At 41.7% G+C, this 26656-nt stretch overlaps 1 protein-coding gene across 1 annotated transcript in view; it reads right to left on the bottom strand.

The window, feature by feature from the left end:
* Positions 1–26656, bottom strand: part of ADAMTS16 (ADAM metallopeptidase with thrombospondin type 1 motif, 16) — a 137502-nt gene that overhangs the window by 40965 nt on the left and 69881 nt on the right. The window contains exons 10-16 of the mRNA XM_012651848.1: positions 21305–21400; positions 14863–15011; positions 13555–13727; positions 11681–11811; positions 9583–9706; positions 8922–9166; positions 6861–6999 (exon numbers count right to left, since the gene is read on the bottom strand). Of these exons, the coding sequence (XP_012507302.1) occupies positions 6861–6999; positions 8922–9166; positions 9583–9706; positions 11681–11811; positions 13555–13727; positions 14863–15011; positions 21305–21400 (1057 nt within the window). The remainder of the gene's footprint in view (positions 1–6860; positions 7000–8921; positions 9167–9582; positions 9707–11680; positions 11812–13554; positions 13728–14862; positions 15012–21304; positions 21401–26656) is intronic.

Below are 26656 nucleotides of genomic sequence, written 5' to 3'. Positions count from 1 at the left end.
CCTCGGGCCTTCAGACTCCGGACTTAGACCATGCTCTGCCACCCCTCACCTTCCCACTTCGATGGAATTACAATTCTTGTTTTTCTAGTTCTTTAGCTTGCAGGCAGTAGATAGTGAGACTTACAGATCCCATAATCATGTGAGCCAATCTCTCCTAATAAATTTCTTTCTCTCTATGTATGTAGGTAGGTAAATAGATAGACATACAGATAGATAGATATTTCCTTTTGGTTCTGTTTCTGTGGAGAAGCCTAATACAGCAATCCATATAAACAATAATAGACATAAAATAAATTTAAATATTTCTTCCTTTGATTTCAAATGTCTGAATATTCTGAGAAAATAAAATATATATAGATGGCCATATGTCCAATGGTATTTAGGTTTTCCAAGGTCTATTTTTGCACCAGTCTGTGGATAATTGTGTTTTCAGACGAGTTCATGTGATGGAATGGGGGTGCCTAAGCCATTTAGCTAAATATTTGTGGAGATTCGGGTATTATTTCTCTGACTAATGGCGCATCTGTGAAGCAATTTTTCAACAGTGCTTATAATCACTTAACTTTTTCAGAAAGAAAAATCATATGATCCATGGTTGTGCCAGAATCATACTGGCCAATTTTCTAAAATGATCCATATTAGTAGATAAGAGAGAGAAAGAGTATAAAATTCAAAGGATAAAGTAAGAAAGTCAGAGAGAACAACCCATTAACTACAGGAAGATGAGTCCTGACCACAGAAGCGGTGAGTTTACTGAGCAATGAGCTCAGAACTACTTTTATCTTTTTACAGAAACCAGCCCTGGCCAGTTCTTTGGAAACCACTTAAGAATCTTTATATTTTTCCCAAGTATCTGGAACAAGAGTATTCAGTCTGAAAGACTATGATTTCTATCAAAGAATCTCTAAGTTTTCCATAATTCTAACTATAGAATGAATTCCAGCTGGTGCCAAAAGCTTTATCCTTATTTAGTAAAAGAGAAGAAAAAAAAATCAAACCAATCCCATAAGCAAAACTACAAAGAAAACTGGAAAATATTTCAAAAATGAATGAATGCATGAGCTCCAGTGAGAAGCACGCGTTGTTTCTATGGAACGTGCTAGTTGTATTATTGAGGGTTTATGCGTGAGCATTATAGAACTTGAAATAGGGAGAGGGAAGACAGCTCTAGGAAACCAGAGGGGGTGTATTCCTTGGGGCTGTTCAAATTCTGAATGATTCCCAGGTGTATTTAAGTGACAGCTTTGTCTTGGCACAATCTCTGCGAGCATATGGCATCCTAATGTGCACCAGAGCTCAGAGGGCGTGGTGACATTCATTTATGGATGGCTGTGACTTGTCTCATCATAAGTGGACACTCTGCTTAACAGGGAACTGTCTCCACTATCCAGTTTGCCTGACAGCCTTGACCTGTCAAAAATGGCAGAGGGCCACGTCGCCCATCATCTGGATGTAGGCAGGCATGACCCATTTTTAAGGTTTCAGGTTTGCAGATCTGAAGCCTCACGCACAGTGGAGCCCACAGCTTGGGGGCGGAGAGGAGCGGGTTGTGGCCACAAGATGGAAACGTGGGAGGGACCCCAACACCCCTGCAGAGGGGAGGTTTGTGGAAAGTTGAGAGATTCTGCGAATGTGGAAGTATTCCTGCTCCTTGGGAAGAGGTAGCTTCCTTGCCTCACCCTGGACCTCTGAGCACACGGCCCAGGCCCCTGAAGAATATGCTTCCTCCTAGAAGACAAACTGTTTTTTTCTCTCCTCTGCTTTTTTGGGGGAAGGGGCTTGGAGGGGTAATGCATTCTGTAATTTATACTGACTTGGACAAATCACAGAAGGCATTTTTAGTAGATCAACTCAAAGATGACCCAAGGAAGGGAGAAAAGAACAAGAATCATTTCAAGTTGATCTCTGGGATCTAACCCTTTAAGTAAAGTTTAAAAGACAGAGATGCACACTCCCTCTGAGAGTCAGAATATTCTACCACAAAAGAAGGATGGGGAAGACCTAATTTGAAGCAGTTCCTGTGAAAAAGATCTAGAGATTTTAGCCAACTAGATGAGTAACAGGAACCAAAAAGTGCCTTTGCTCTTCAAAAGCTCTCTCAGCGATGTGACCCGGAGGAAGATGGACACCCAAAGTGCAGCTGAACTGTGCCCTTTCTGCGCCGCGGCCCTGGCGTTCTCTCTGAGTCCTCATCGCTCTTCCCGCACACGCGCTTTACAACCTTGCATCGATACGCAGGGCACACAGGCAACTCCTCGCTCCAGATTGCCCATGTTTTTGATAACAGGACCACGTCATTTTTCTTTATAAACTCAGAATTCAGTGTAGTGCCTCACACACATTTAAGAAAGAAGAGCTAGACTGAAGAACTCAATGCCTTGGCTGAGATATACAGATGTGCAGTATCTCAATTAGCTATAATGCTAAAAAGTCATGGAATGATTTTCACGTAAAGCACCAACTACTTTGCTATTTCATTGCTCAATTTAGACACAGAAGGAACCAAGCCAAGGCTCTTGCCTTTCCCCAGGTGGCTTTAAGAAGTTTGAAGTTCAAATCCAAATGTACGAGCATTTGCTGATTGAACAAATGAATGAATGAATGAATGCTTTGACATCAACAAAATAAGGGCAAAGTTACTAATGATTTCAACCATATCTCCAATCCTAATCCCTAAATGCATTAAAGCTTGAGCCCTAGACATATTTGTAGATGGTGAGAATTTAATTGGAAAAATACAGGAGAGGTTAGTTTACAAGCCGGTTTTAAGATTTGTCTGAGGAACTTTAATTGTGAATTCGATGAGTATTTTCATTTGAAGAAAAAAGGCATCCTCCTTGGACATTGCATGATGCATATTGGAGAGTTTGAAACATAACTATAAGCCAACATTCAGTAAGTATTTTATTTGGAAGTAAATCAGAGGTTGAAGATTAGTCTTTTGGAATACACTAGACCAACTGAATCATAAATGCTGACTTTTAAGGACAAGAACATATGTAATTTTGAGAAAAGGTCAATGCCTTTACAAGGTAGATGAGAGTCTAGTGCGGTCCCTATCACGTCACAGGGTCTCGTCTCAGAGACAGCACAATCGGCTGCTCCAGTCCTGACGCAGTTCGCAGTGTGTCTCCCTGTTCGAGTCTTCAGTCCCATCACCAATGCCCCAGACACTCGTGAGAGCCCTGCAGGGCACAACTAGGCAGGGTATTGAAATAACATTGTGATTACGCCATGAAAGTGAGAGGAGAGGAAAAAGGAACAGAAGCAGCTGTCAGAAAGGGAGACAGAAGACACTACCTGCCTGAACCCACCTGTCAGGAAGCGACTCCCTGTGGAGAGATAGGCCCATTATAAGAGACAAGGAAATGAAATCTCTTTCAATCAGAAAGAATTATCCCTCTTCTACTGATGCTCGTAATGTTTCTAGAATGAAGCGAGAGGTGGAGGAAATGTTCTGTCTTCTTCCGGTTCATTAGTTCCCTAACTGTCCCTTGTAGACCCTTAAATTCACAAAACGATAGCTAATAAAAGAATGGTTTAAAAGTTTCAAATCCAGCATATTGGGAAGTTCATGGAATAGAAATCTTAAAAATATAAAATATGCAGAAAAAATGAAAATGATGTCTATACTTTCCCTTTTCCCTTGGGAATTAGGTCAAGAATTGTCAGGGGATGCACTTAATTTCATTAAGAAATTAGTAGTGAAATGCTATTTCTATCGGACTCATTGGTGAAGTCAGTTATTCTTTTATAAAACTGAAAAAGTGAGAATGATATTCATTTTGGATTTTCACTCTCCAGTGTTAATCATTTAAGCAGTTAAATATGCTATTTTCAGATAACACATAATTTAAATAACCTGATGTAACCTTTAGAAGGCTCCAACACAATAGAACTAATGAAGCATTTTATAAACTTAAACTAACCAAGGATTTAGTTCTAAAAGATCGGTATCACCAGATAGCACCAAATCCTGAAACTCCCAAAGTTCAGAGAGGCAGAGAGAGTAAGTTGTGATCAACTGTTTAATGAAGATAACCCCTTACGATGGGAAATTAAGTCTGGGGAAATAAAAGCCCTTGCTTCAAAATAAATCACAGTAATTAACACTCGGTGAATAACTATGTGATTTGAGACTATAGGGGGAAATATGGCAAGCCCACCAAACATAGATCAAAGAGAAATTGAATACCAGAGCTGAACAAGATCAGCCCTAACCCTGAGCGGCCGTGAAACTTAGGCATCGTCTGCATGTGTGGTTGCCTCCCAGTTGCTGATGTTTCAGTCTTACATTCATGGGACTACGACTCCCAGTAATAAGTAACACTATATTACGAAAGGAAGATGGGAAGTTGAAGAACATATTATAGCCCCTAGTAGAATCATCTTTGTTACAGAATGTGAACCAACCCACCAGAAACGTGCTCAGTGGGAGTTTGTCTGTGGTGGGGAGACTCGGGCACAGGAGTCAGTAAACTTGTTTGAACCCAGTTTCCTGCTGGGCTATCTCAGGCAATTCCCAAAACTGTTGAGCCTATAATTTCAATAGAATGAGGGACAATATTACGGAGACCTCTGTGATGATAAAAATGATTGCTTACAGGCATTGATGTTCATAAAGTCTTTAGACTTCACAGACAGGGGGCTGTTTCAAAGATTCTAAGGAACACACCCTGTGGAAGCCAAGGCTTGAGCCTGATCAGCTGCCTCCAAGCCTGTGGTCTGTCTACTCCTAACTCTGTCAAGGGTTTCCACAAGATGTTGTATGGGAAAACACATAGGTGCTCAGTACATGGTAACGATGTGTTTCTTACTTTCGTCTTGCTTGTACAGGAAATAAATGAAATAAATTCCTGGGAATACTAAGGGAGGAAGGAGAGAGAACAGGAGAGTGAGGCTATGCCTTTATGTGTCTACAAAAACAGAGGAGGGGCCGGTATACTTGAAGCTGCGCAGGATGACCATTTTAAGACGCACACGCACTTCCTGATCATGTGCACACGGCCAGTGAGGGCGGCTTGATGAGGTGCTGAGTCTTTGGACCTACAAAGCAGGTCAGGTTTCCCAGAGGAGCTGTAGCCTACAGGAGGGGGTAAAACACAGACATCTTGCAGCACTTCATCCAGCTGTTGAATTGAGAAACCCTAATTTCCCAGAAAATTTCCATCAAAATTGAAAACAAGCAACACATTCACTGACTCTATACTGCAATTCTTTAGCAAAATGATTAGGGAGTGGATTTGGGGTTGATTTTCTCCAGGAACTCTCAATGTGAGAGTTATTCCTTAGGGATAATTAAGTGATTTGCAAGTACACTGATCATCCATTCAGTGTCTTTCAGGACAATGAGACAAGTAACTTGGTAGCAGCTGAGAAAACCAAGAGTTGCTCTGAATGCTCAACTCTCAAAGGGAAGACACAGATGAAACTGTTGCAATGAATATAATTATTTACTGGCCATCCTTTTCAGACATTTCCATGTAATTCATACGCTTTCTTCACCAAATGAAAATGTATAAGACAGAGTTCTGAAATTCATCATGTCCTTACACAAATATAAAGCTTTAAGATTCAATTATTATTCTAATCAAACACTATTTATAAGATGATCCTAAACAGGAAGAGACAGAACCACAGAGAAGCCCACACATTACAGTTTTCTGACTGAAGCAAGATGGTGGCTCACGTGGGCCACATGGCGGTGAAGGATGCTGCAAACGTCTTTCGCTGCCACTGGAGGTATTAGCTCGCTAGCCTTCCGTGCAGAAGGGAATCATATTTTTCCTCAAGAAGTTTTTGATGTCAGAATCATTAGCTTTCCTAGAGTCCATGATTTAAATAGTTTATTCTTAGTTCGTACTGGTAAGAATAACATACGTCAAGCACATAGTGTTAATCTTTAGGACTAATTAAAGTTTTTTTGTTAATCTTTCTGCTTTCCTTTATTTTCTTCATTGCACTTATTTAGAGCAACTATTAAGAACATATGAATTCATTTTTATTTTTTCTTTCCTCATTCATTACATTCTTTCTTTATGCGAGTTCTCACTTACATATGTATTATCTAAATTGACTTCTTAATTATTAAAACCTGGAACGTACAAAGCTGAAATCCACTTGTCCAGATGGAAGCTTGTCTGTTTTATAAATATCCAGATAGAATTTACTATTTTGTTTTTAAATTTGCAAACATTTACTCACTGCCCTTCATCAGACCGTACATATTGGCCCTAGCTAAAATTTTATTTTAGTAGAACCAGCTTTACCAATTTAAACACGAACTTAAAACTTTTATAATATTAAGACAACAAAGCCTCCTATTTTCATGTGAAGTTCTTTTTAACATGGTTTTCTTGACATTCTCACTGCAACTTTCATAAAATTCTTACATTTTCTGGGTGAATTTGAGCATATGACTTGAAGGCAGATGTCTTCCCAGTAAATTCTTTGAAAAATATTAGTTAGTTAAAAAAAAAATTCACTCTATATCACTGTATTTTCCTCATGAGTTTCTATTTCTCATCACCAACATGATATGTCTAATAACTACAGTGACTTTCATTTGAATAATCTCAAGTAACAAAATTATTCTTTTAAAAAATTTTAAATGAGGTGAAAACCAGGCACAAATACAAATGACTTCCTCAAAGCCATATGCCAGAGTGGGAGAAGGTAGCTCAGGCTTGCAAGTGACACTCAGGGCTACCCTTTCCCACTCCGTCTTTGGGAATGTTACTGTCACCCTCACAGAGAAGCCTTGTTAGGACTCCACAAAGACCAGTGCAGGGCAGCCTTCAGCCTGAATGTGCATGGGCACCAATGTGCCCACCTCCAGGGGCAGTAGGGGCAGTACCTACCTCCTCCGCAGGAGACGGAGCATTCAGAGCGCAGGACGGCCCATGTGTAGCTGGGCGGGGCGATGGGCTTCTTCTCAGCCTCCACCTGAGGTACCGAGTACTCCCAGGCAACGCCCGGGTTCCTTCCCTGAAACAGAAGCTATGAAATAGGAAAGGAGAAAAATAAAACGAATTAATGTGAGACCAGTAAATACATGCTAATTTGGTTTAAACTATTTAAAACAACAATACTGACAAAAAGTTGGTTATGATGGTAACATAAACCCAGCCCATCCTCTAAAATTTCCATCAACTTTCTAAATAGAAATAGCACTCTCATCTAGACTCAAGCAAATCCAGCAAAACATCTAGACATTCTCTCTCACCTTTCATTTAGTGTGTTCCTCCATACAAAATACTAAACCCCTTGCAAACTAACGAAAGATCCTAGGTATGCATTTCTTTGGGACCCCTGCAAATCCTCTGCATCTGACAGAATCAGAAAGTGACACCTACTAAGAGCTGTTGCACTTTCTAGTGGGTTCCAAATGACCCAGAACACTTAAATAGATACCATCCACACCTGATCAAAGCTCGATTAGCGCACTTTCTACTCTGAGAGACGAGGGGGACTTTTGCCTACTGGCAGGTGCCCTTTAAGTCCAGGGAAAAGATATTTTGTTACTAAACAAGATCACTCAGAACTGGCATCCCTGCGAGTCACAGTTTAGGGCGTGGGATTGGATTTGGACTCCTGGCTTGAAACCCAATCATGTGGACCAGTTATCATTTCTCTCACAATCTATCAGATCCCTAGATCTCAGTTGAGAAGGATTTTTTGGAAACCTCACTGTTAACCTGTTGATACAAATTCCATGCCTAGGTCTTAGAGTCTTTGCTGTCCTTGATGTGAGGCTAAGGTGCCCTTCCCTGACTCCCCTGGCACCATGCTCCACCCCTGGCTGATGACACAGCTCTAGTCTTAGTTGGTGCGGAGCTGGTGGGACAGGTACAAGCCCAGGACAGGTGGCTGCACTGCAAGGCCACTGAGATGCTCTCCATCCTTGATGTTCTGAGCCTTTGCAACTCTTCTCCTATCAAGAACTGTTTACTAACAAGCCTCCACTCATTGTCAACACGGGCCCACCTCTCCTACTCTCTGATTATTAAAGCTATCAGCCTTAGATGGTGGGAGGGACACTATCAAAAGAATTCAGGATGAATACATCTACACAGGGGTGGAAGGAGGAAGATGGAGGCAGGAACTAAGATGCTGCAGCTGCCCCGCAACTAAGCCACACCAGATCACCTGGTGAAGCATCTCTCAGGAAGACACAAGAGGATAGGACAGGGCTGACAGTCCCAGAGAGCAGGCGGGGGCGTCTGGGTGGCTACCACCTCCATAGCAAGGTGAGGGTTGATGGGGCAACTTCCGAACCAAGTGCTTTTCCTTACTGTGCACAGAAATATGACAAGGTCAGGAGTCAGCACATCCACAGCCTGCCACTGCCACCTTCCCAGTCACAAGGGATAGACAGTGCTGCCAGAGAAGCCTGACTGTGTTTTGAGAGCGCTGCATTCATGGGTGGAAACCAGAAGGGCTTGGGTCAGGAGGGCACGGGGTTGGTGTGTCTGCTGGGCTGTGGCTAGCAAAGGCTAACACTGTGACACAGGAAGGAACCTCCTCTGGCTGTTGTCTGTCCCTACTGTCGCGGGACACAGCAGCAGAATACTGACCCACCCCAAGCGCAGGCAGAGGAGAGCCCCCCACCACAAAAAAATATGCGTTTATCTCTCACAGACACAGAGCTGACCGGAGAGAAGACTGCAGAAACTGACTGACAAATAACCCCAAACAGGAACACATGTGAGTACATAAATATAAACTTAATCATATATCAAAAAATGAAAGATAATCAAAACAAGTCTACTGCCCCATTCAGCCTGTGGATGGATTACTCTTGTTTGTGATAACTGTAAACATTCTTCTATGTACTTAAAATTATGCCAACAGCCATGGACCTATTACAACACCAGAAGATCCCCAAATCCAAGCCCTAAAATGAAGAGGCTGGTCTCTACCTCCACAATCAGCGTCTCGTTGGTTGGTCCAGGAGAGATTAAGTTCTCGGGCTCGTTATAGGACCGTCTGTAGTCAAAGGCAGTGCCAGAAAACTTGTATCGCCCAGGTCGGTCCACGGTCCAGTGTCCGTTCAGGTAGTATCTTTTGAGGGCATTGCGCACAGAAATGTAGGAGGTGGATACGTTCATTTCATAGATGCGAATACTCCGGGCTCCAGGAGGGATGGTGACCATGTGATAATACTCTAGGTGAAGGAAACAAGGGAAATACAGTATTTCATTCGATCATGCCAATGCAAAATCCCTTAGCAACTTCAGTTCTCAGTAACCAAAACTTGAGAATCCACATTTGGAACTAGGGGAAGATCTGTTTTGGCAATCAGTTACATCAGACCTATAAGTGACCTCTTTTCATTAACTGGAGCAGAGCTCTTGTGATTTTCACTATTCTTAAGAACGATTTTAATTCAAGTAACCACTTCCAATCAAAGCAAAAGGTTTGAGAAGCACAGAGCTACCTGAGGCAGGAAATGAGCCAAGGGAAGGCTATTGAGAACTCTGACCACCTGCTGTCTCCACTGTCACCCCAAGCTCCTCCCACTAAGAAGCTCCGGTGAAACTCTCCCTTGCCCAAGCCTTGCAGGCAGCTCGAAGTACTCACGGTTGGTGTGGTGGAGCTTGGTGTAGAGCCCCCTGTGAATCGTGCAGTCTGAGTTATTCCCCCTGCAGATCCCGCAGGCATCTTCAACAGCATCAGACCCAAGGACATTGTCACATCCAACTCTCTGGAGGACCCACAAGGTCACATGTCATTCATGAAAGAAAGGACAACACAAGCACCAATGTCACCCATCTCTGGCAAGAAACCTCCTCCCTACTAGGGCCGAAAATTTCACCAACTCAGGGTAGTTAACAAACATTTATTGGATACCCAATATGTGCCCAGTGGGACTGCAATGCTACTCTTCATATCCAAAGTAGGAAGCTCTTTAATGGGAATCAGAACCTGTCCCGCTCAGTATTGTTACACAACGCAGTATCTCGAGCCCTAGATTAAACCTACAGTCGTCATGTTGGAGACACAGGCGAATTTCAGACTGACATAAAGGGCTTAGTTCAATGACAAGCAACGTGTCTACACAAGGTTCCATTAAGTATGCCATTGTGCTTTTGAATAGTCTGTGCAATGACAGAGAAGGAACAGAAGACATAGGAAATTCCCCTCAGTAGTAACTACGCAAAGGGCATGTTCGTCCAATGCCTTAGAACTTCAGGCACTCGTTATAACTTCTATGATGCTTGTTTGCTTTCCATTTCCTAACAAAGAGAATAGACTGTCTACATAAAAAATCTATTCAGAAACAAAAGAACTATAGTCCACAAGCCCTCGCTTGAAATCCTTAAGGCCAGATGCATTTCAGAACTGAGTGTTTTTAGAATTTAAGACAGGTAACAGGTATCACGCATATAATGCATATGAGAGTCCCAGAGGGCCTAGGGCAGAATCCCATAATAAACACATTAACGTTTCTATAGCAAAAAGCATACATATACACTAAGCAGAATGAATAAAAATGATCAATAGTTTCACATCAGTTCAAGGCAGGTTTTGTCACCAAGCAAGTTAAGGTCCCAAAAAACTTTCACAGCTTTTTGGATTTCAGTTGTTTGGATTTTAGTTACAAATAAGAGATTGTGACACTGTATCATTAAGAATACCTAAATATGATAAAATATTTAACAAATCAATTAATAATTAGACACAATTGAGCGTGTTACAGCTGAAAGAGTTCTTAATGGAATCATCTAGTCTCCTTATCATGCATTAAAACTGCTGCGCTAAGGCTCTCAGTGCATTATCCAACTCTACCATGGGCACAGAACTCAGAGGAAGCTACAACTGAAACGGAGGTCTTTGTACTCCACGGAATATGATATTAACTTTACTAAAAACCCATTGTTTTCATGCAATGCATCTGATCTGGTAACACCTTTGATAATAAAATTCTTTCCACACCTTGTCTCTGCCAATGGCGACAAGCTCGTCATGTGGTGCTTACTGAGCCTCCAACCTTTTCCACCTGCCATTCCGAGGGGAAGTTACTGCTGCAGGAAGTTGCTGAGACCACGGCAGGCGTTGCAAAGGGGCCTGGGCTCTCAGCCATTCCTGCCTTCACTGACTCTCCACGCTACCGCCCAGAAACTGTGACCTGACCCTGTGGCTCCCATGTCCCCACACCCAATGTCTGATCTAGGTGGACACAAGGATAAAAACCCCAACTCCTCATCCTGGCAGCGGGTGTCCCTTGGGGAGCCGCTTCTCACCTCATGCACCTCCCTGAGCAAACCAGGCCCCTGCCTGCCTTCCGGGTATTCTGCTGATGGCATCAGCTCCTACCAACCCATGCCTCTGGCACCGCGACATTCCCTCTCTCCTTCCCCAGTGTCCCTCTTCCAGCTCCCTCTTTGAGGTCTAGCTCAGATGCGGGTGCTCCCTTGTCCCAGGAGCCTTGCAAGTGTTCCAGACCCACATCTGAGAGGGAAAGGGCTCTTCCCCTCTCCTCATTCCCTGCACACACCTCCACCGGAACAACGGGGTGTGTCAGCAACGTGTGTGCTCCCGGCTCTCTCCCCCACCGGGCTGTGCGGGGAGGGAAGGGGCTTGTCTTCTAAGTCTGGCCTTTCTACCCCTACAGGGTGCCTGGCACATAGCAGACTGTCTGGAGACATTTGTTGAACGAATGAAGGATCATTATTACCTCACATATCCCATCTATACAAACATTACGGCTATCCTCCGAGCATGGAGTCCCATCTTTGACTTTATTTGACAAAGAAAAGAAGAAATCAAATCCTTCTGCGATACAGTAGAGTTTGCATAAGTCCTGATCTTAAAAAGAAATACACACACAAACACAAATAAGAAAGATACTTAAGCTCTGATCATTTTTGCTCTGAATTTTAGATAGACTTTTTTCCCCATAAAATAGCTCCCCACAATAATACATTGCAATGACATTTTTCATGGCTGCCTCATCATGCTCCCCCTCATTTGTCATTATTACTTTGTATTGCTTCTCTATTAAATTTACTCTACAGTGTCTTTCATGATCCTTGTTTACACAGTGGGGGCACATAGTAGGCATTCAATAAATATTTGTTGACCTAACTACAACATTAATCTTTTATGATTTTGCTAGTATCCTTAACTACTATTTTGTAGCAATGTAAAAAAGTCACTACCATTTTGTAGCAATACACAAAATTCTTACAAATAAAATACAATAAAATAATAGTCACCAAATTTCTTAATGCATTTGAGGAAATACATAAAAATTTTAAACTAATGAAAAGAATAACTTTTAGATGAAATCTCCAGATAATAAAGTTTTCTACAAATATAATGGAGTGTCAAAGAATATTGATACATAAAGAAATAGGAAGTTTAACTTCTTTCCTCAATAATCCATTTCAAGGTCTTATGGTTTATATTTAATATGAACTTTTGTAGAAACCTTTCCTTTTGGTTCTCTTCTTGCTAAAGAAGGAACAGTTGATGATGAAGATTTTGTCTGCCATACAAATTTTCATAGGCCCAAGACTCATCTGCATTTTCCTTATTGTTCAAGATAAGAGATTCAACTGAATAATTCCAAGAATCAAATTTAGCGTGTGACTCCATGATTAATGAATTTATTTGCCGAAGATTGGCAAAGTCAGGAGTAGCACACACATTTTTGGGCTTTGATTTCAAAGTTCATTCTCCTGCCTAATGGTTTGTTTTTCTCCTACTGGCTTAATTTTTACAGTTTAAGAATAAAAGCACAACTAAACATGCTTTATGTGGGATTGCTTGTGATTTCCCTTCCAGAATTTGGCAACTTCATAAATCTGCCACCATGAGAACATGATATCGAGATGATGAAAGTAAATGTCAGATGGAATATCCCAAACTATGTATTTCCAAAGTATCTCTGCCATTTTCTTAGACAGAATTCCCAATTTTAAGGAATGAGATGATTAACTGTTCTTTGAATTTCTCCTTGACTATGCCACTTGAGCTACTGACTTCAAGTTATTATAATCATGAGAGCAACACATTTCTTTCCCATTGGAGAATAAAATCTTACATCTACCACAAATAAACTTATTGGTTTACAGTTATAGATTAAGACTTTCTGAATATAAGATGCTTGAAAATTGAAATAGTATTCAATTTTCCAAAAGGTACAAAAATTTTTGTTTCATTCTTTGACAGTTATAGGTGTCCAACAGATAACACGCATATAGCAACATCACCATCAACTGCTGCAATTCTAAATTTAAAAAAACACGCATTGATCCCATATCAACACGTCATCTACTTGGTATTTTTTATCACTTCTTGGATGCGTTTCATTGTATTGTGCACACACTCTCTATCTGGTGTGTTGATTTCTGACCGCCTAGCCAGTAAAGTTTAGATAAGATTCCATGACAGTGGGTCAGGCAAAACCAAACCAACCACCAGGAACAAGTACGTGACAGTGACCTCTTGGAAGGATGTCTGGTTTCTCTGACACCACACCATTGATTACGTCATTCTTTAAACAGTAAAGCACAGGCTTTTACCAGGGAGTAATTAGAGATTTACCTTCCACGTGAGTGTAAGGTTTCCACGTGTAGTGCCGCCCTCGGAATCGCTTGCTGTTGTACTCAGCACACTGGGCAGCACGGAAGTCAACACTGTCCTGGGGACATTTCTGACTGTTGCAAAGCTTTAGGGTGCGAGGCGAGCCCATGCAAAACTTCCCTCCTTGCGACGGTCTGGAATGTATATTTCGTAGTTAGAAACCTCATAGTTTAGTAGCTCCTCAGCCCTTCCTTGAAGTTAGGCTAACTAGAGACGGAGCTGGTGGTGTTAAATGCCTAGAGTGGGTGGGTAACTGAGACAGGTGGGTTTCTAAGCACTGACAGGTGCTTTCCTACACGTGAACGACTCAGGTTGCGCTTCCTTTTCCATTTGGTGTATTGTTAACAACAGGAGCAGGACAGGCCGGAATCTGGCAAGCGTCTGGCACGGACTTGTCCTTGCTGTCCCCAGCTCCCCTGGAGCAGGTGGGCCTGGCTTTCCTCACACTCCCCGGGGAGGACTGGCTGAGAAGGGCCATGGACCCCCAGGATGGTACAGTGAAGAGAAACAGAACTCAGACTGAAATTCAACAATGTCTCTCCAGACCTCAACTTCTTTCTGCTACCAGCCTCCTGGTGACGAGGCCAGGATCCGAGAACCAAATCAGAGGAACCGTTCCCTTTTGGGGTTGGCACCAACAGCCAATACCCCTGCTCGCCCCTGAGAATCCTGGTGTACACACCTGGGGAGAGCATCCTGAGGGGACAGGGGCGGGGCCCTTTGGGTCCTAAATGAGTATGCCTTAATCAAACCGGGAGCAAAAGGGGAATTTAAAAGCCTCTTCCCTCCACCACGCTGGTGACTGCTTCTCACATTCTTGTCTTCTTACAGAAGCCCACAATTAAATAAACCCCCCATCGTGAAGGTAAAGATATTTCATGAAATCTCCAAAATTTATTTTTTTCACATGAAACAATTATTCTTATTCATTTGTGTTCTATATACTTTTCTCGTGATTTATTCATTTGTTTTAAACATACCCTTGGTATTGCAAGTAAATGCGGTTAAAATCCAATTCCTGGCTATCACTGTTGGGTCTGTTACTTTTTGCTGTGATCAGGTAGTTGTAAGCATCTTAAATTATACCAAAGACAGGTAATTCCTTAAGAAATGCTTGAGTAAAATGCCTTTCCTACTATCATTTTCTACGATGATATGTAAAGTGCAGAATTAATACTATGGAGCTTAGTTAGGTGCAGGCATGCTGTTTGCAAGGTTCATGGCATAGAAATCTCTTGCCCATGAGGAAGGAGGCCAGGACATACACACCTGGGGTTGGAGCAGAGGCGGTCCCTGTGGGACACCCCTCCCCCGCAGGTCCTGGAGCATGGGGACCAAGGTGACCAGTCTGACCAATGGCCGTGGGTGGGCTTGGGGCCTTCGTCGCCATACTTCACACACTGCCCTCCACGGCACCACTAAAGATTTTAAAAATACATAAATAAAGTTTACTTGACTCATGGATACATAGGTGGGTTTATTTCATAGGTACTTAAGCACCGTAAGGCTGAGGAGTAGGAAATTTTGTAAAATCTGCAGACATTAACATCCCTACCCTCAATAGCATCTAGTAAAAACACAGTAATTTCATATGATTTCCTTTATTCTTTCCAAACCTAGCATCCTTCTATAAATCCACACGCAGAGAAGATGAATAGAAAACTCATTTTCAAATGTCTCAGCTCCTGGAAACGATGTGCTTAATGAAGGGGTGCTGCTCGAACAGTCTGCTCAACTCCCAAGTCAGTGAACTCTGACCTCTCCTGAACACAAGGTGCTTTTCACATCTCAGTTCCAGAACAGACAGAGTCTCAGGTGGGAAAGTGCAGCTGGAGGCTCCGTGTGGCTCAACACCTTGTCATTTCTGGCCGGCACTCCCAGCTTTCACCCCAAAGCACCTGGGCTGACAGCCTGCAGATTATTACCTGACGGCATGTCAGAGGCCACACAGCTTCCAAGGAGATGAAACAATCCACGTGGAATTCCGTCTGTCCCCACAAGGCTGGAGATGCTATCTGCATCACTCTTAATGCATGCGAAATTCCACGTGGCTACCTGCTCCACCGCACACTAGTGCCGTGCATGTGTAACTGTGTCCCATGGCATTGCTTCCCCCTGTGGTTCTGTGTAGACTTCAAGGATCTTATAGGTCCAGGCTGTCCGTTGAGAGGAGGAAGGAAGATGCTTGCCACTTGTCACTGGCCTGGGAGGGCCAACAGAGCTTGGCCTGTAGGCTGGGTCACCCCTTTCTATCTCTAAGATTAAAGCCACCAGATTTGCACTGAGAGAAAACAATGCTGCTTTTATAAGAGGAAAATAAGGCTTCAATTAATAATTAATATATTAGATAAAACATGTCAAACCACTGATATCTGACCATTGTTGGCATACTGAAAAGGCAATTTCAAATGATTCCATTTCACATTACTTAAGGAAGAAAAATTGAGTTTAAAAGCATAAGTAATTCTGAGGACTAAAGCCTCATGCATTCAATTATTCAATTCTTTTCTGTAAGCAAAGCAACAGTCTCTCTTGCACCCCGACCTGTCCCTACCCCAGGAGGAGAACCAAGTCCACAGCCCTGCTCAGCTCAACCAGGGACCATGGCTGGGAACAGGTGTCTGCTCTCAGTGGCCTCCTGCAGGACAGAAGAGAAATGGAGTGGAGACAGGAGTGAGGCCTGATCTCATGGGTGGAGGACGGGACCGCATAGGGCAGGGAGAAGCCACATGTGTGTTTGTTGTTGCTGTTGTTTATTTAGTTTTGTTTTTAAAACCATCCAGTGGTAGCTTTCTAATGCAGGAGATAGCAAACATGAAAGCAAGAATCAACGAGCTGAATAACTCACGAAGCGTTTCTAGGAAAATCTACTTTGATTTCAAGATGAAGAACAGAATTTGAAGCTCCAGAGTGAAGGCAGGTAAGTGGCAGACAGGGGCTCTGTCTTGAAAGCAAGCGTGTGCAATTTGTCGGAGAACCACCGCTTTTACCAGGGACCTATGCGCAAACTCGATGTGGACCCCAACATTGCTGTCGATCTGTTGTCATTACCCAGCAGAGTCATAGACTCAGAAAGGGTAGTGACATTGTAAGAGCTTCACTCTCCTTTTTAAAAATAAACTTTTTTAAACAGAAAATTTCAAAGATATATACAAGTAGAGTAAATAGCATAAGGCCCCATTGAAACTGGCACCCTTGCCTCAACAGACATCAACTCGGGTCCAATCTTATTTCACCAATACCCTCGCCCACTTTCTGTCTCCCCAACACTGACTTCAAAACTTAATGTCATTACTTCAAAGCTACTTCACTGTGGGCTCCCAAAATTTCTTTTCTTTCTTTCTTTCTTTCTCTCTTTTTTTTAATTGTTTTGTAGACATAGGGTCTTTCTATATTGCTCAGGCTGATCTCCAACTCCTGGGCTCAAGCAATCCCCCCAAAGTGCTGGGATTATAGGTGTGAGCCACCATGCCTGGCCCACAATTAAGGACTTTAAAAAACATAACCACGATGTCATTATTATGCCTTGACACTTACAATAATTTCTTAATATCTAGTGGGTGTTCGAAATTCCAATTTGCCTTTTTTTTTCGGACATGTTATTAATAGAATCACAGTTGAAATAAGGCCCATCTCTTGCACTTGGCTGTTAGGTCTCTTATGTCTCAGTGTTTAATGTCTCCCTTGATCTTCTCTTTTCCCTGAATTCACTTGGTGAGGAAACGATCTGCTTGTCTGGCAGAGTTTCCCCAGTTCCAGTTCTTGCTGGATGTGTGTCCGTGGTGCCACTGAACCTGTTCCTTTGTCCCGGGATTTGCTGAGATCCGGCAGTTGCCTCTAGAGACTTGGTTAGGTCCGGAGTTGAATTTTGAGCCAGCCTGCACCACAGGTGGCTCTCTGTGTGTGCACACACAACTCCTCCCCACACCTGGAACTTGATGACAAGACGCTTCAGTGATGCGGGGATTGCCAGGCTGACTTGCCCACTGTAAAGTTCCCCATCAGTCTCCCACCTGATAATTTTAGTAGCCATTGAAAAAAATCACTTCGTAGATCCTTTATGTATCTGAGTGTTGAAAGAATGATAATATTAAAATTCTATCTTTTTTCTTTTATTCGTTTTCGTGACTAGCTGTATTACTTCTTTTAAGAAAATGTAGTCTTCATCAAATGTCTACATACCCTGACTTTGAGTTCACACAGGAAAACAATGATGCTTTCTCCGTATGTTAAATTAAGGTATGCTAATGCAGTATGCCTCTTTTGGAAACAATGGCTTCAGAGTCCCTTTGCTGGGACTCAGGAATCTCTGACAGGCTTCTAGCTTTCTGACTCAACAAGGTGTCTCAGGCTTACCTTTTACATTCCCTGTTATAGGCCTGGAATCATCCATTCGCACAAGAAGATCCTTTCACTGGAAAAACTGGGTTAAGAGGCTATAATCTGTCCAGGGGGTGGTCATTGCTACTGATTGGTCAATTGACAAAGTTTCTGTTTGTGTCTGTATTTTTTGTTTTAATTTTAAAGAAAATTGCTTTACTAGTTCATAGTAGTTTATCCAATTCAAATTTAGGATTATAAATGTTACTTTGCTTCTTTGATTTTATATATGTATCTCTTTTCTCTCACACATCAAAAATCTTGGTTCTTAACATAAACACATTCACTATTTCCTTTGTCCCATACTACGTATTTAGTAGTTTCAGAAGAGCACAACCAATCCATGAGTAACAATACAATTGATGAAAATGGTTTAAAATATTTGTAGTACCTTTTACGCCATTGGATATATCCCACTTGAGATAGAGGTCAAATTATGGGGTTTTAAAGTCACTTGAAGTAATTCCTTTGTTATGGTTATGATTAAGCCAATAACTCGGTAACAATTAGGTTAAATTGTTTCATTTTGCTTTTGATATTTAGGGACTGCTTTAATAAAATTTCAAATTACTTAAAATGTTTATGTTTTTTTCAACATTTAGGGTTTATCCTTTTATTTTTTAATATAAGCAAATAATTATGCCAGTTAGTATTTCCATTTCTTTGATGAATGACAGCACACTACACAAAATTTTTTCCATCCTGCTTTCCCACTAACCTGTTCTGCACATCATTTCACGGAAGTGTATAGCCATGTCCCTCATTCCATTTTCATGGCTACATAATACTCCATGGGGTGTTTATCCAGCCAGTCCTCTCTTGAAGGCCATTTCATCATTCCCAGTCTTCTGCTTAGGTGCTGATTGCTGCAATTAGTTTCCTTGTAAATGTATCTTTTGCTATTTCTGCCAGAGTATCCTTAAGTGACTGTCCTATTTATAAAAATTATTTTTAAAAAACTCTTTTTGAGAATCTGACAAGAAAGCACTCTATCTTCTGCCAAGGGGGTTTGGGGAGATATATGGGTGCATGTAGACACACACACACACACACACACACACAAACACACAATTTTGCATACAATGTCAGGCAGATCACAGACCTGTGTTGAATATACATACAGATTTCCACTGGAATACCAATTAGGTTTCTTAGGACTGACTGACTTGTTTTTATCACAATTTTGTATTTTATTGATGGATATTGTGGCTTATGAAAAAAAGGCTTCATCTTAGAAAGTCAGATGTCACAACAAAGTGTCTATTTCCGTTATGCTTAAGCTTCACAACATCAGCATATCTCATGTAAATCCAGAGGATATGGGGAAGCAACGTGATCAAGTGGAAAGACTGACTCTGCGGAGATAAAAATGAGCATTGCATATCCGCTCTGTGAGCTGTGTGATCTGGGGCAAGTTACTCAAGTACTCTGAGCCTTCCGTCCTCCTCTGAAAATTAGGGAGGAGAGAAACTACCAGATTTAGTTATGGTGAAGAGCCAGTGTAGTAACACAGGCCAAGTCCCTAGCACTGAAGTTGTTATCATGACAAAGGGAGAACTGGTTTAAATTCGCCAGAGGGAGCCACGGCGACTAAAGAACTGGACTCCGCGCCGGCACGTGTCGGGCTGTGGTCCCCACTCATCCTGGACTTCTCATGGTCGTGCACGGAGGAAACCTGGGTCCCTCTCCTGGAAGAGCCCTTGGCTGCACAATGGGACTGCGGTAGGCTCCCGCAGAGGGTTGTTCTGAGGGTGAAGTGCGGGGAATGTGCTAAGCATGGGGTTTGGCATTGAGAAAGAAAGACAGAACAGCTGACCGCTTCTGCCCAGGGTCCGGCTGTGTGATTGGTGGGAACCTACGCTGTCCTAACATGCCCTAATTCTTTTCAACATGAAGGAAAAAGCTATATTTGAAATACAAGGGAAAATAATTTAAAATGCCAGTGAAGATTAATTCAACAGTGCTTTCAAGGTAAGTACAATGTAACAAGAACGTGAGGACCATTTTGAGGAGCACCTCAGCTACATCACCCAGGAAGAAACCACGTGTGAGCAAAAGAAAGTAGGATGCCAAGAGAGCCACCCACGCCGCCTGTGAGAACCCACACGCAACGACAGAAAGGCTGCCGACCTTCCAAGGAATAGCATAATGTTTGCAAATTATCACCTGAAGAATACATTTTAATCAGTTATGAGCAGAAAAGTCATGATTATCTGCAGCACAACCCTCAGCCAAACTGCCTCAAATCCTTCGACCAGCAGAGTTTCCACACTGCAGTATCTCGCTTCATCCATCTTCTCTTTCGAGAAACTGAAAGCATTTTCATTATATTTTTTATGGATTAATTGAACTATTGCCTATATCACTGGAAGAGTTCAATTATCAATCACTCTCTTTGAGAAACTGAAAAATAAAGCACACAACGGCACGCCTGGAAGGAAAGGTTGCTGGGTGCTTCTCAAGTACACACCCCTCACCTCTGTGCTCCTCAATCAGCATCGCCACGGTTTAACCGAAAGGATGTTAGCAGTGCTTGTTAACATTGCAAATTTCCTGTCTGTACTCACAGTTAAATATGTTTAGGAAGCGATGTAGTTTATTCAGAATTTAAACCACAAATCAATGATATTCAGGCATGTATTTCTCCTTCATATTCATTAATGTCACTAAAAAGGTCAAATACATAAAAAGCAAAAATGGTTACAGTGACAATTTGGGTTCAGTATTTTTCTATCCTTATCAATAAATAGTCTTTTATATTCTGAAAGAAATACAATCATAGGTTAGACCAAAAGAATTAAAATATTCCCTTGAGTGTTAAGATAATTTATTTTTTAAGTTTTAATGACAAAATTGTCATTCCATACCACTGAGTAACAAACCTGCTACCCTGCATAGTTCCTCTATTCCCCATCACAGCTCTATCTCTCGTCACAGGAGCAACAACAGGTCAAAATGGTCTGTTCCAGGCTCTTCAAACGGATGCGCCAAAGCTTTTGCAGTGCTAGCCAATGCTGGTCCTTTACACGGTTAAACGGGGATCACATTTTCATGTTTCCCCTTATTAAATCAATTCAGTCACCGCCTATTGTCTGACTTCCATGTCTATGAATTCCAGATGGCTCCTCAATTATACTTTCACAAAAGTGAGAAAAGGAGTCCTTTTCATAGTATCAGTATAAAATAAAAACAGTGTTGATAGACATGTAGATACCTACACATGCGTAGGAGAAATACAGGTTTAGAAAATACCAGTGCGAGAGGAGGAAAGGCGCGCGGATCGAAAGACTGACACCTGCCTATGGTGCTGCACCCAGCCTTGGCTTCTTACCATGTCGTGCCCACAAACAGTGCCTTCTGCCGCCGGCATAAACTTAGTTTCACATTTCCTTCCGATCCGATGGCACCACAGAGCTTTACAGATGTCCTAAAGAAAAAAGAGTCATTAGTATTACATACTGTTATTACATGCTGTCCGTAAATCTATGATAAATATCACTGAAAAGTTTAAGGGAAAAACAACTGATAGAAGTTAAAAATGGATGTTTACTTAGCAAGAGATTCACAAGATAGAGTGAATAGACCCATATTATAGACTTGGTTCAAATTAATTCCACCCCTGAAACTTTATTTGTACTTAGTCATTACCCATTCAATGAAAATTATATTTTCTAATTAAAAAAGTAAAATATGCTTAATCCAGACATTTCAGAAAACTATAAAAAATTAAGATTAAAAAGACCCCTAAATTTAACACTTTATATTCTTCTCAACCCCACCTCCCACTAACCTCTCCACCTCTGAATCTTCCTTTTTAAATTAAAGATGATTAGGACACTTGTTGGCTTATCCATCCATCCATCCCTCCCTCCCTCCCTCCCTCCCTTCATCCATGTATCCTCTATCCCCAAACCTTTGATAAAAAGTATGGGAGGCATCTTGCTGGGCAAAAGGTTCCACCTATACTGTTAAGTTTGGCCTTGAAGAACAAAGAGGGTGCACACGGTGCATGTGGAAAGCGGTGTGCCCCCGCAGAGAGGAGAGCAGAGTGCAGGGTGAGCTTCTCAGGAGGAGAACAGGCTTAGCCCGGAAGGCTCAGGGATGCAGTCAGAGAAGGCACCATGTCTAAGTCAATGCTTGAGCCAGGGGAGTTTGTCAGGAGGAAAGTGGGCAGCCTACAAGGGGGAAGGACATGTGAATGAAAGATTCAAGAATGAAGGGTGTGTGCAAAGGAAGGAAGACCCACATGGCTGGGCTGATCTTGCAGGAAACTAAAACAAGGTCTGATATTTATAAACTACAGAAGGCTCTCCAAGCATAAGGAATTAGTTTTATTTTCACATCCTTTGAGTCCCAAGGAATGTCTTAGTGAAGGGCAAACAGTAGGACTTGTGAAATGATAGAATCTTCCGGAATGCTGGCTGTAGCTTCGACTGGACAAGATGAAAACATTCCTTAAATTGTCTGCACAACTGTAGGGAATATTTGAACGAGTGCTGCATTATTTCCCAAGAAATTTAATGGCTGCATCTACTGGGTGATTCGTATTACAAGAAAAGCAACACACTGGAACATGTCAATACAGTTCCGCCAGAACGATGGCATTCTCTGCATGGTGATCTCATTCCACAATTGTGTGAGTCATCTCATGAGGGGTTTATTTTTAATAATCCATCTTAATTTTACCTTCAAAAAAGGTAAAATAGTAGTAGTTCTTGAATATCCTCCTTAAATGTAATTACACATTTAGAAATTAAGGTATTTATTAAAAACACAGCCTCATATTTTTCCTGCCTATATCTCTCTCACTAATAAATCAGCTTTTGAAAACTCAGAAGATTAACAAGTAAACCTTCAATGTTTTAATTCAGATATCAATTGCTTTTATTTTGAGCTATCCATAAATATCTCATGTGTTTACAATGCTCTTAAATTTCTTTTGAATTTTCTCTTGTCTTTTGAGTCCCCCAGGACCATCAAGCCTATCAGGGTAAACGTGTCATGTTGGTGGTCAGTGTTTTGTCTAGCTCACATCTTCTTCAGCAGGTAACAAGCAACGATGCTCCCATGTCTGCTTCTGTGAGGACTGTTGCTGAGACCACAGGCTCGCTCTCCTGCAGACAGGCAGTGGCTGCATTAATGAGGTATGTTGTGTCAGGGCCTCTGTTCTTGGCCAGAACAGCATTTAGATATCAGAGACAGACGAAGAACCCAAGGAATCCACAAAAACAGGGGTCTGAGTGTCTGTACCTCTTCAAAGAGATAACTTTGTTTGGTCAGCTCCATTTGCTTGCAGGAGTAACAACTTGATAAAATACCGGGATGTAAATAAAGCCTCCCTTGAAACCAGAGCCTGAGGACCCCGACTCAACGTCTGGGTGGCAAAGTGGTGGATCAGAGACCAGAGAGAGTGGCAGGGCGGGCACCGGGTCGCGCTCAGAGACCTGCTGCGTGGACCGGGCATAGAGACCTCCTGATTCGGGAGGCTGAGCATGCACACCTGAATGAATGAATGAATGAATGCACGTGAAAGAGGAAGCTGCTGGTGTGGCTGGGTAGCTGGGAGATGGCCACAGTGGTCTGGTAGAGTTTGGGATCCCGAGGCAGGTAGACAGATCTGGGCAGGCAGAACCCGAGTCCCACTGTGCATATGCGGATGATAACACCCAGTCATCAACTTGTCCTGGGGGCTAAATGACCTGGCTACAGGTCATGTGTCCAGCTCAGGGCCGGGCACCTAATCGGGATCAAAGCACTGTACTTTCCCTTGTCCTGTCAAGGGCTTGAGGTGATTCCAGCACAATCCCAGCTCTCAATCTGAGTTCATGGCTCTATTCTGTGGGCATCGTGGCCTTAGGGAGCTGGGGTCCTAATTCACGGGGCTATTTCTAAAACTACCCAAGACAATACCAGGTAAAGGTGCTGCAACATGTTAAATTATCTTGCTATATTCATCATCAGTACCTAGTGCAGTGCTTGCTACCTAACCGGCTTTCAGTAAATGCTTTGTACGCAAGTGAAACATCGCTTGTTTGTTCCTGTGAAAACCAGCAGGAAATTGTTAGTGTATGATAAAATTAATGACAATCAGTGAACTATATCAGAAAAAGTCTAATATAACTTAAGAGGACCACGAGATTCAGACTTTCATTCAGAGTAATTTCAGAATATTCTTATGTTTTAGTTTTTAGGAGCATTTTGCAGAATAAAGAAATATGGATGGAGGATACTATTAAAGGCAAGGGCTTTCAATTTTTTCTTTCCCCCCCTCCTGCCTCTCAACTTTTTAAAGTATAAATCTCTCAAATGTAGGATGCTGGTGATAGCTCACCACTAAAATGTGTGACTCCCTCATTCATCTGTGCCTTGATTCATACCATCTGTGTATTTCAGCCTCATTTTGGAACCTGCTCAATCCCTAATTCCAGTCCCAAGGGAGGAATAAATCATAAGAGTTAGAAGAACCTGGAAATATCATATAACCAATGATACTGTTTTCAACATACAAAAAAGCATATGGGCCTTGATACCCTATTGATGTAATTGTCTGCCATTTAATAAACATGACACTTTGTCCCAGACTAATAAAATCTCCAGCATCTCAAAGAGTTAGATGATAAAATAAAAATTTAACCACAACTGAACAACCAAAAACCAATTGCTTTCTCTCACTTTTATCATACTTTGACTTAACTGCTGGACATAACTGTATTAAAGCATTATTATTATAGGTTGCTTTATCCTTAATGAAACTTCAGAGTCCTCTTGGAACAAAGATTCTATTAAACCATGATTTTAGAGTCCAGGCAGTTGGAAAGTAAGTCTTGCAGGGTGTGGAGGGAGCTCCCAATTTAACAGCAGTACCCAGGATACTGAGACGATCAAATTTCAAAGTAATTCTGGCCACTTAAATTTCAGACTGCAGGGTCAGGCCACCAAGCAATGTGGACAAAGCAGAATAGGTACTTGACAAAAACAAAATATTTGTAATAACAAGTGCTTCACTCGGGCAGAAAAGCATCAACACTTACGCAAAGGGTTTACTTTTGCTTATCTTTGCAGCTTAGAAATTTTGTCTTCAGTGAAGGTTCTCACTTATTATGCTAGCGCATAGTTTAAGGGTAATGTTCACAAAGACCAATTTCAGTAATAATGACTTACTTTCTTAAGCTTAATATCACAGCATAACACTCTAGATAAAACCAACATTTTAAGATGACTGGGTTGGAAATTTATTGGGGCACTTCAATATTGTGAATAATAGTAAGCCACTAGATTCATTTCCTCAATCTGTATTATACTTCTCCAAAATACAAACTGAGCATGCAATTACAAGTGATGTTATAGTCAGATATACAGTGCATTGTAATTATTTATTTTTCAAGCAATTGAATGCTTTTATCCCTAATTTTGATTATCACTATACATCAGTGAACAGAGAAGGCCATTGCCATGTATTTCTGTGAATTTATACACAAGTATGTAAACATACATCTATACACACCAAATACACATTCATTTATATAAGAGAAGGATGCATATGTATTTAAATTACCTATTTACTTTTCAAACTAAATAGTATAAGATATTAAAAGAGATTCATCCCTTTCTAAAATATCATCCATCCATCTATTACCCAGATTAGCAAATTTTTACTGAGTGACTCTAATGTGCCCAGTGCTGGTCTAGGCACTGGGTAATTTGCTTGTTATTTATTGTTTTATATCCTCCCCTCAGAAAACATCTTTACATTTCATTCTAACAAAATAGATCCGTTTTAATAACAATTTGGCAGGAGTTCATTTAAAAGATTAAATTTTATAGTTCAAAATGTCCCGAGATGTTTCAATCTACATGGAAAATAGAGAATATCTGATTGCCAAACCACATCTAATTTTGAGATTTGGTGTATTAGCAGTTCTGGCCACACAAATAGAATTTATTTTTTTTTAAATAAAATATATAAAGTTTGTCTTCAAGAATAATTTTACATCATAGGAATGATCTGACATTATGATAAATTATCTGATTTTAATAGATATATATTTTTTATTTCAAAAGATACTTCCTCTACTGTCTATGATGGAGTAAACTGGTAGCAAACTCATTTTTCTGCAAAACAAAAGCAAAAGCACAAAAACAAAAACAAAAGTAAACCCCAAAACTATATGGACCAAATATAGAGACCAATTGTTCTAGGCCTTGACAACAGACAGCAGAGTACTGTGATGCTGGAGAGGAGGGAGACACACAAGGTAAGCACCACACCTGCCCAGCTCTCTATGTGGGAGTGCTTTGCTGAAAGCGCTGCAGCAGGTGGATCTCAGGCAGACAACGGCGCTTCACTGATTGGAAGATGCAGAGGTCAGAGCTGAGGTCTGTTCTAATAGCCAGAATCTGTGGCAGTGGACCTGAAAGCAGAAAGCTGCACTGAATAGGGGCCCGAGATGTCTGTCCTAAGTTTTCTTGTTGGTCCTTATCAAAGGGGTGAGCAACTGTCCCACAGGATGAGATTCCAGGTAGCCTAGGAGAGGACCACAGCTGCAGGCCAAAAGCTGATAGGGGCTGGAAGACAGGGGTTACACAGAACTGGGAGGCAATCGCGTTCGGGCCCACGCAGAGTGGAGAGACCTCAGTGATCGTCCTGGGCACTCAAGTCCCTGCCTCGTGAGTCAAAACCACA

Source organism: Propithecus coquereli, unplaced genomic scaffold (genome assembly GCF_000956105.1).
Source record: "Propithecus coquereli isolate 6110/MARCELLA unplaced genomic scaffold, Pcoq_1.0 Scaffold371, whole genome shotgun sequence".
NCBI classification, from domain to species: Eukaryota; Metazoa; Chordata; class Mammalia; order Primates; family Indriidae; genus Propithecus; species Propithecus coquereli.
The sequence above is the reverse complement of the archived record's forward strand: the minus strand, read 5'-3'. Positions and strand labels throughout refer to the sequence as shown.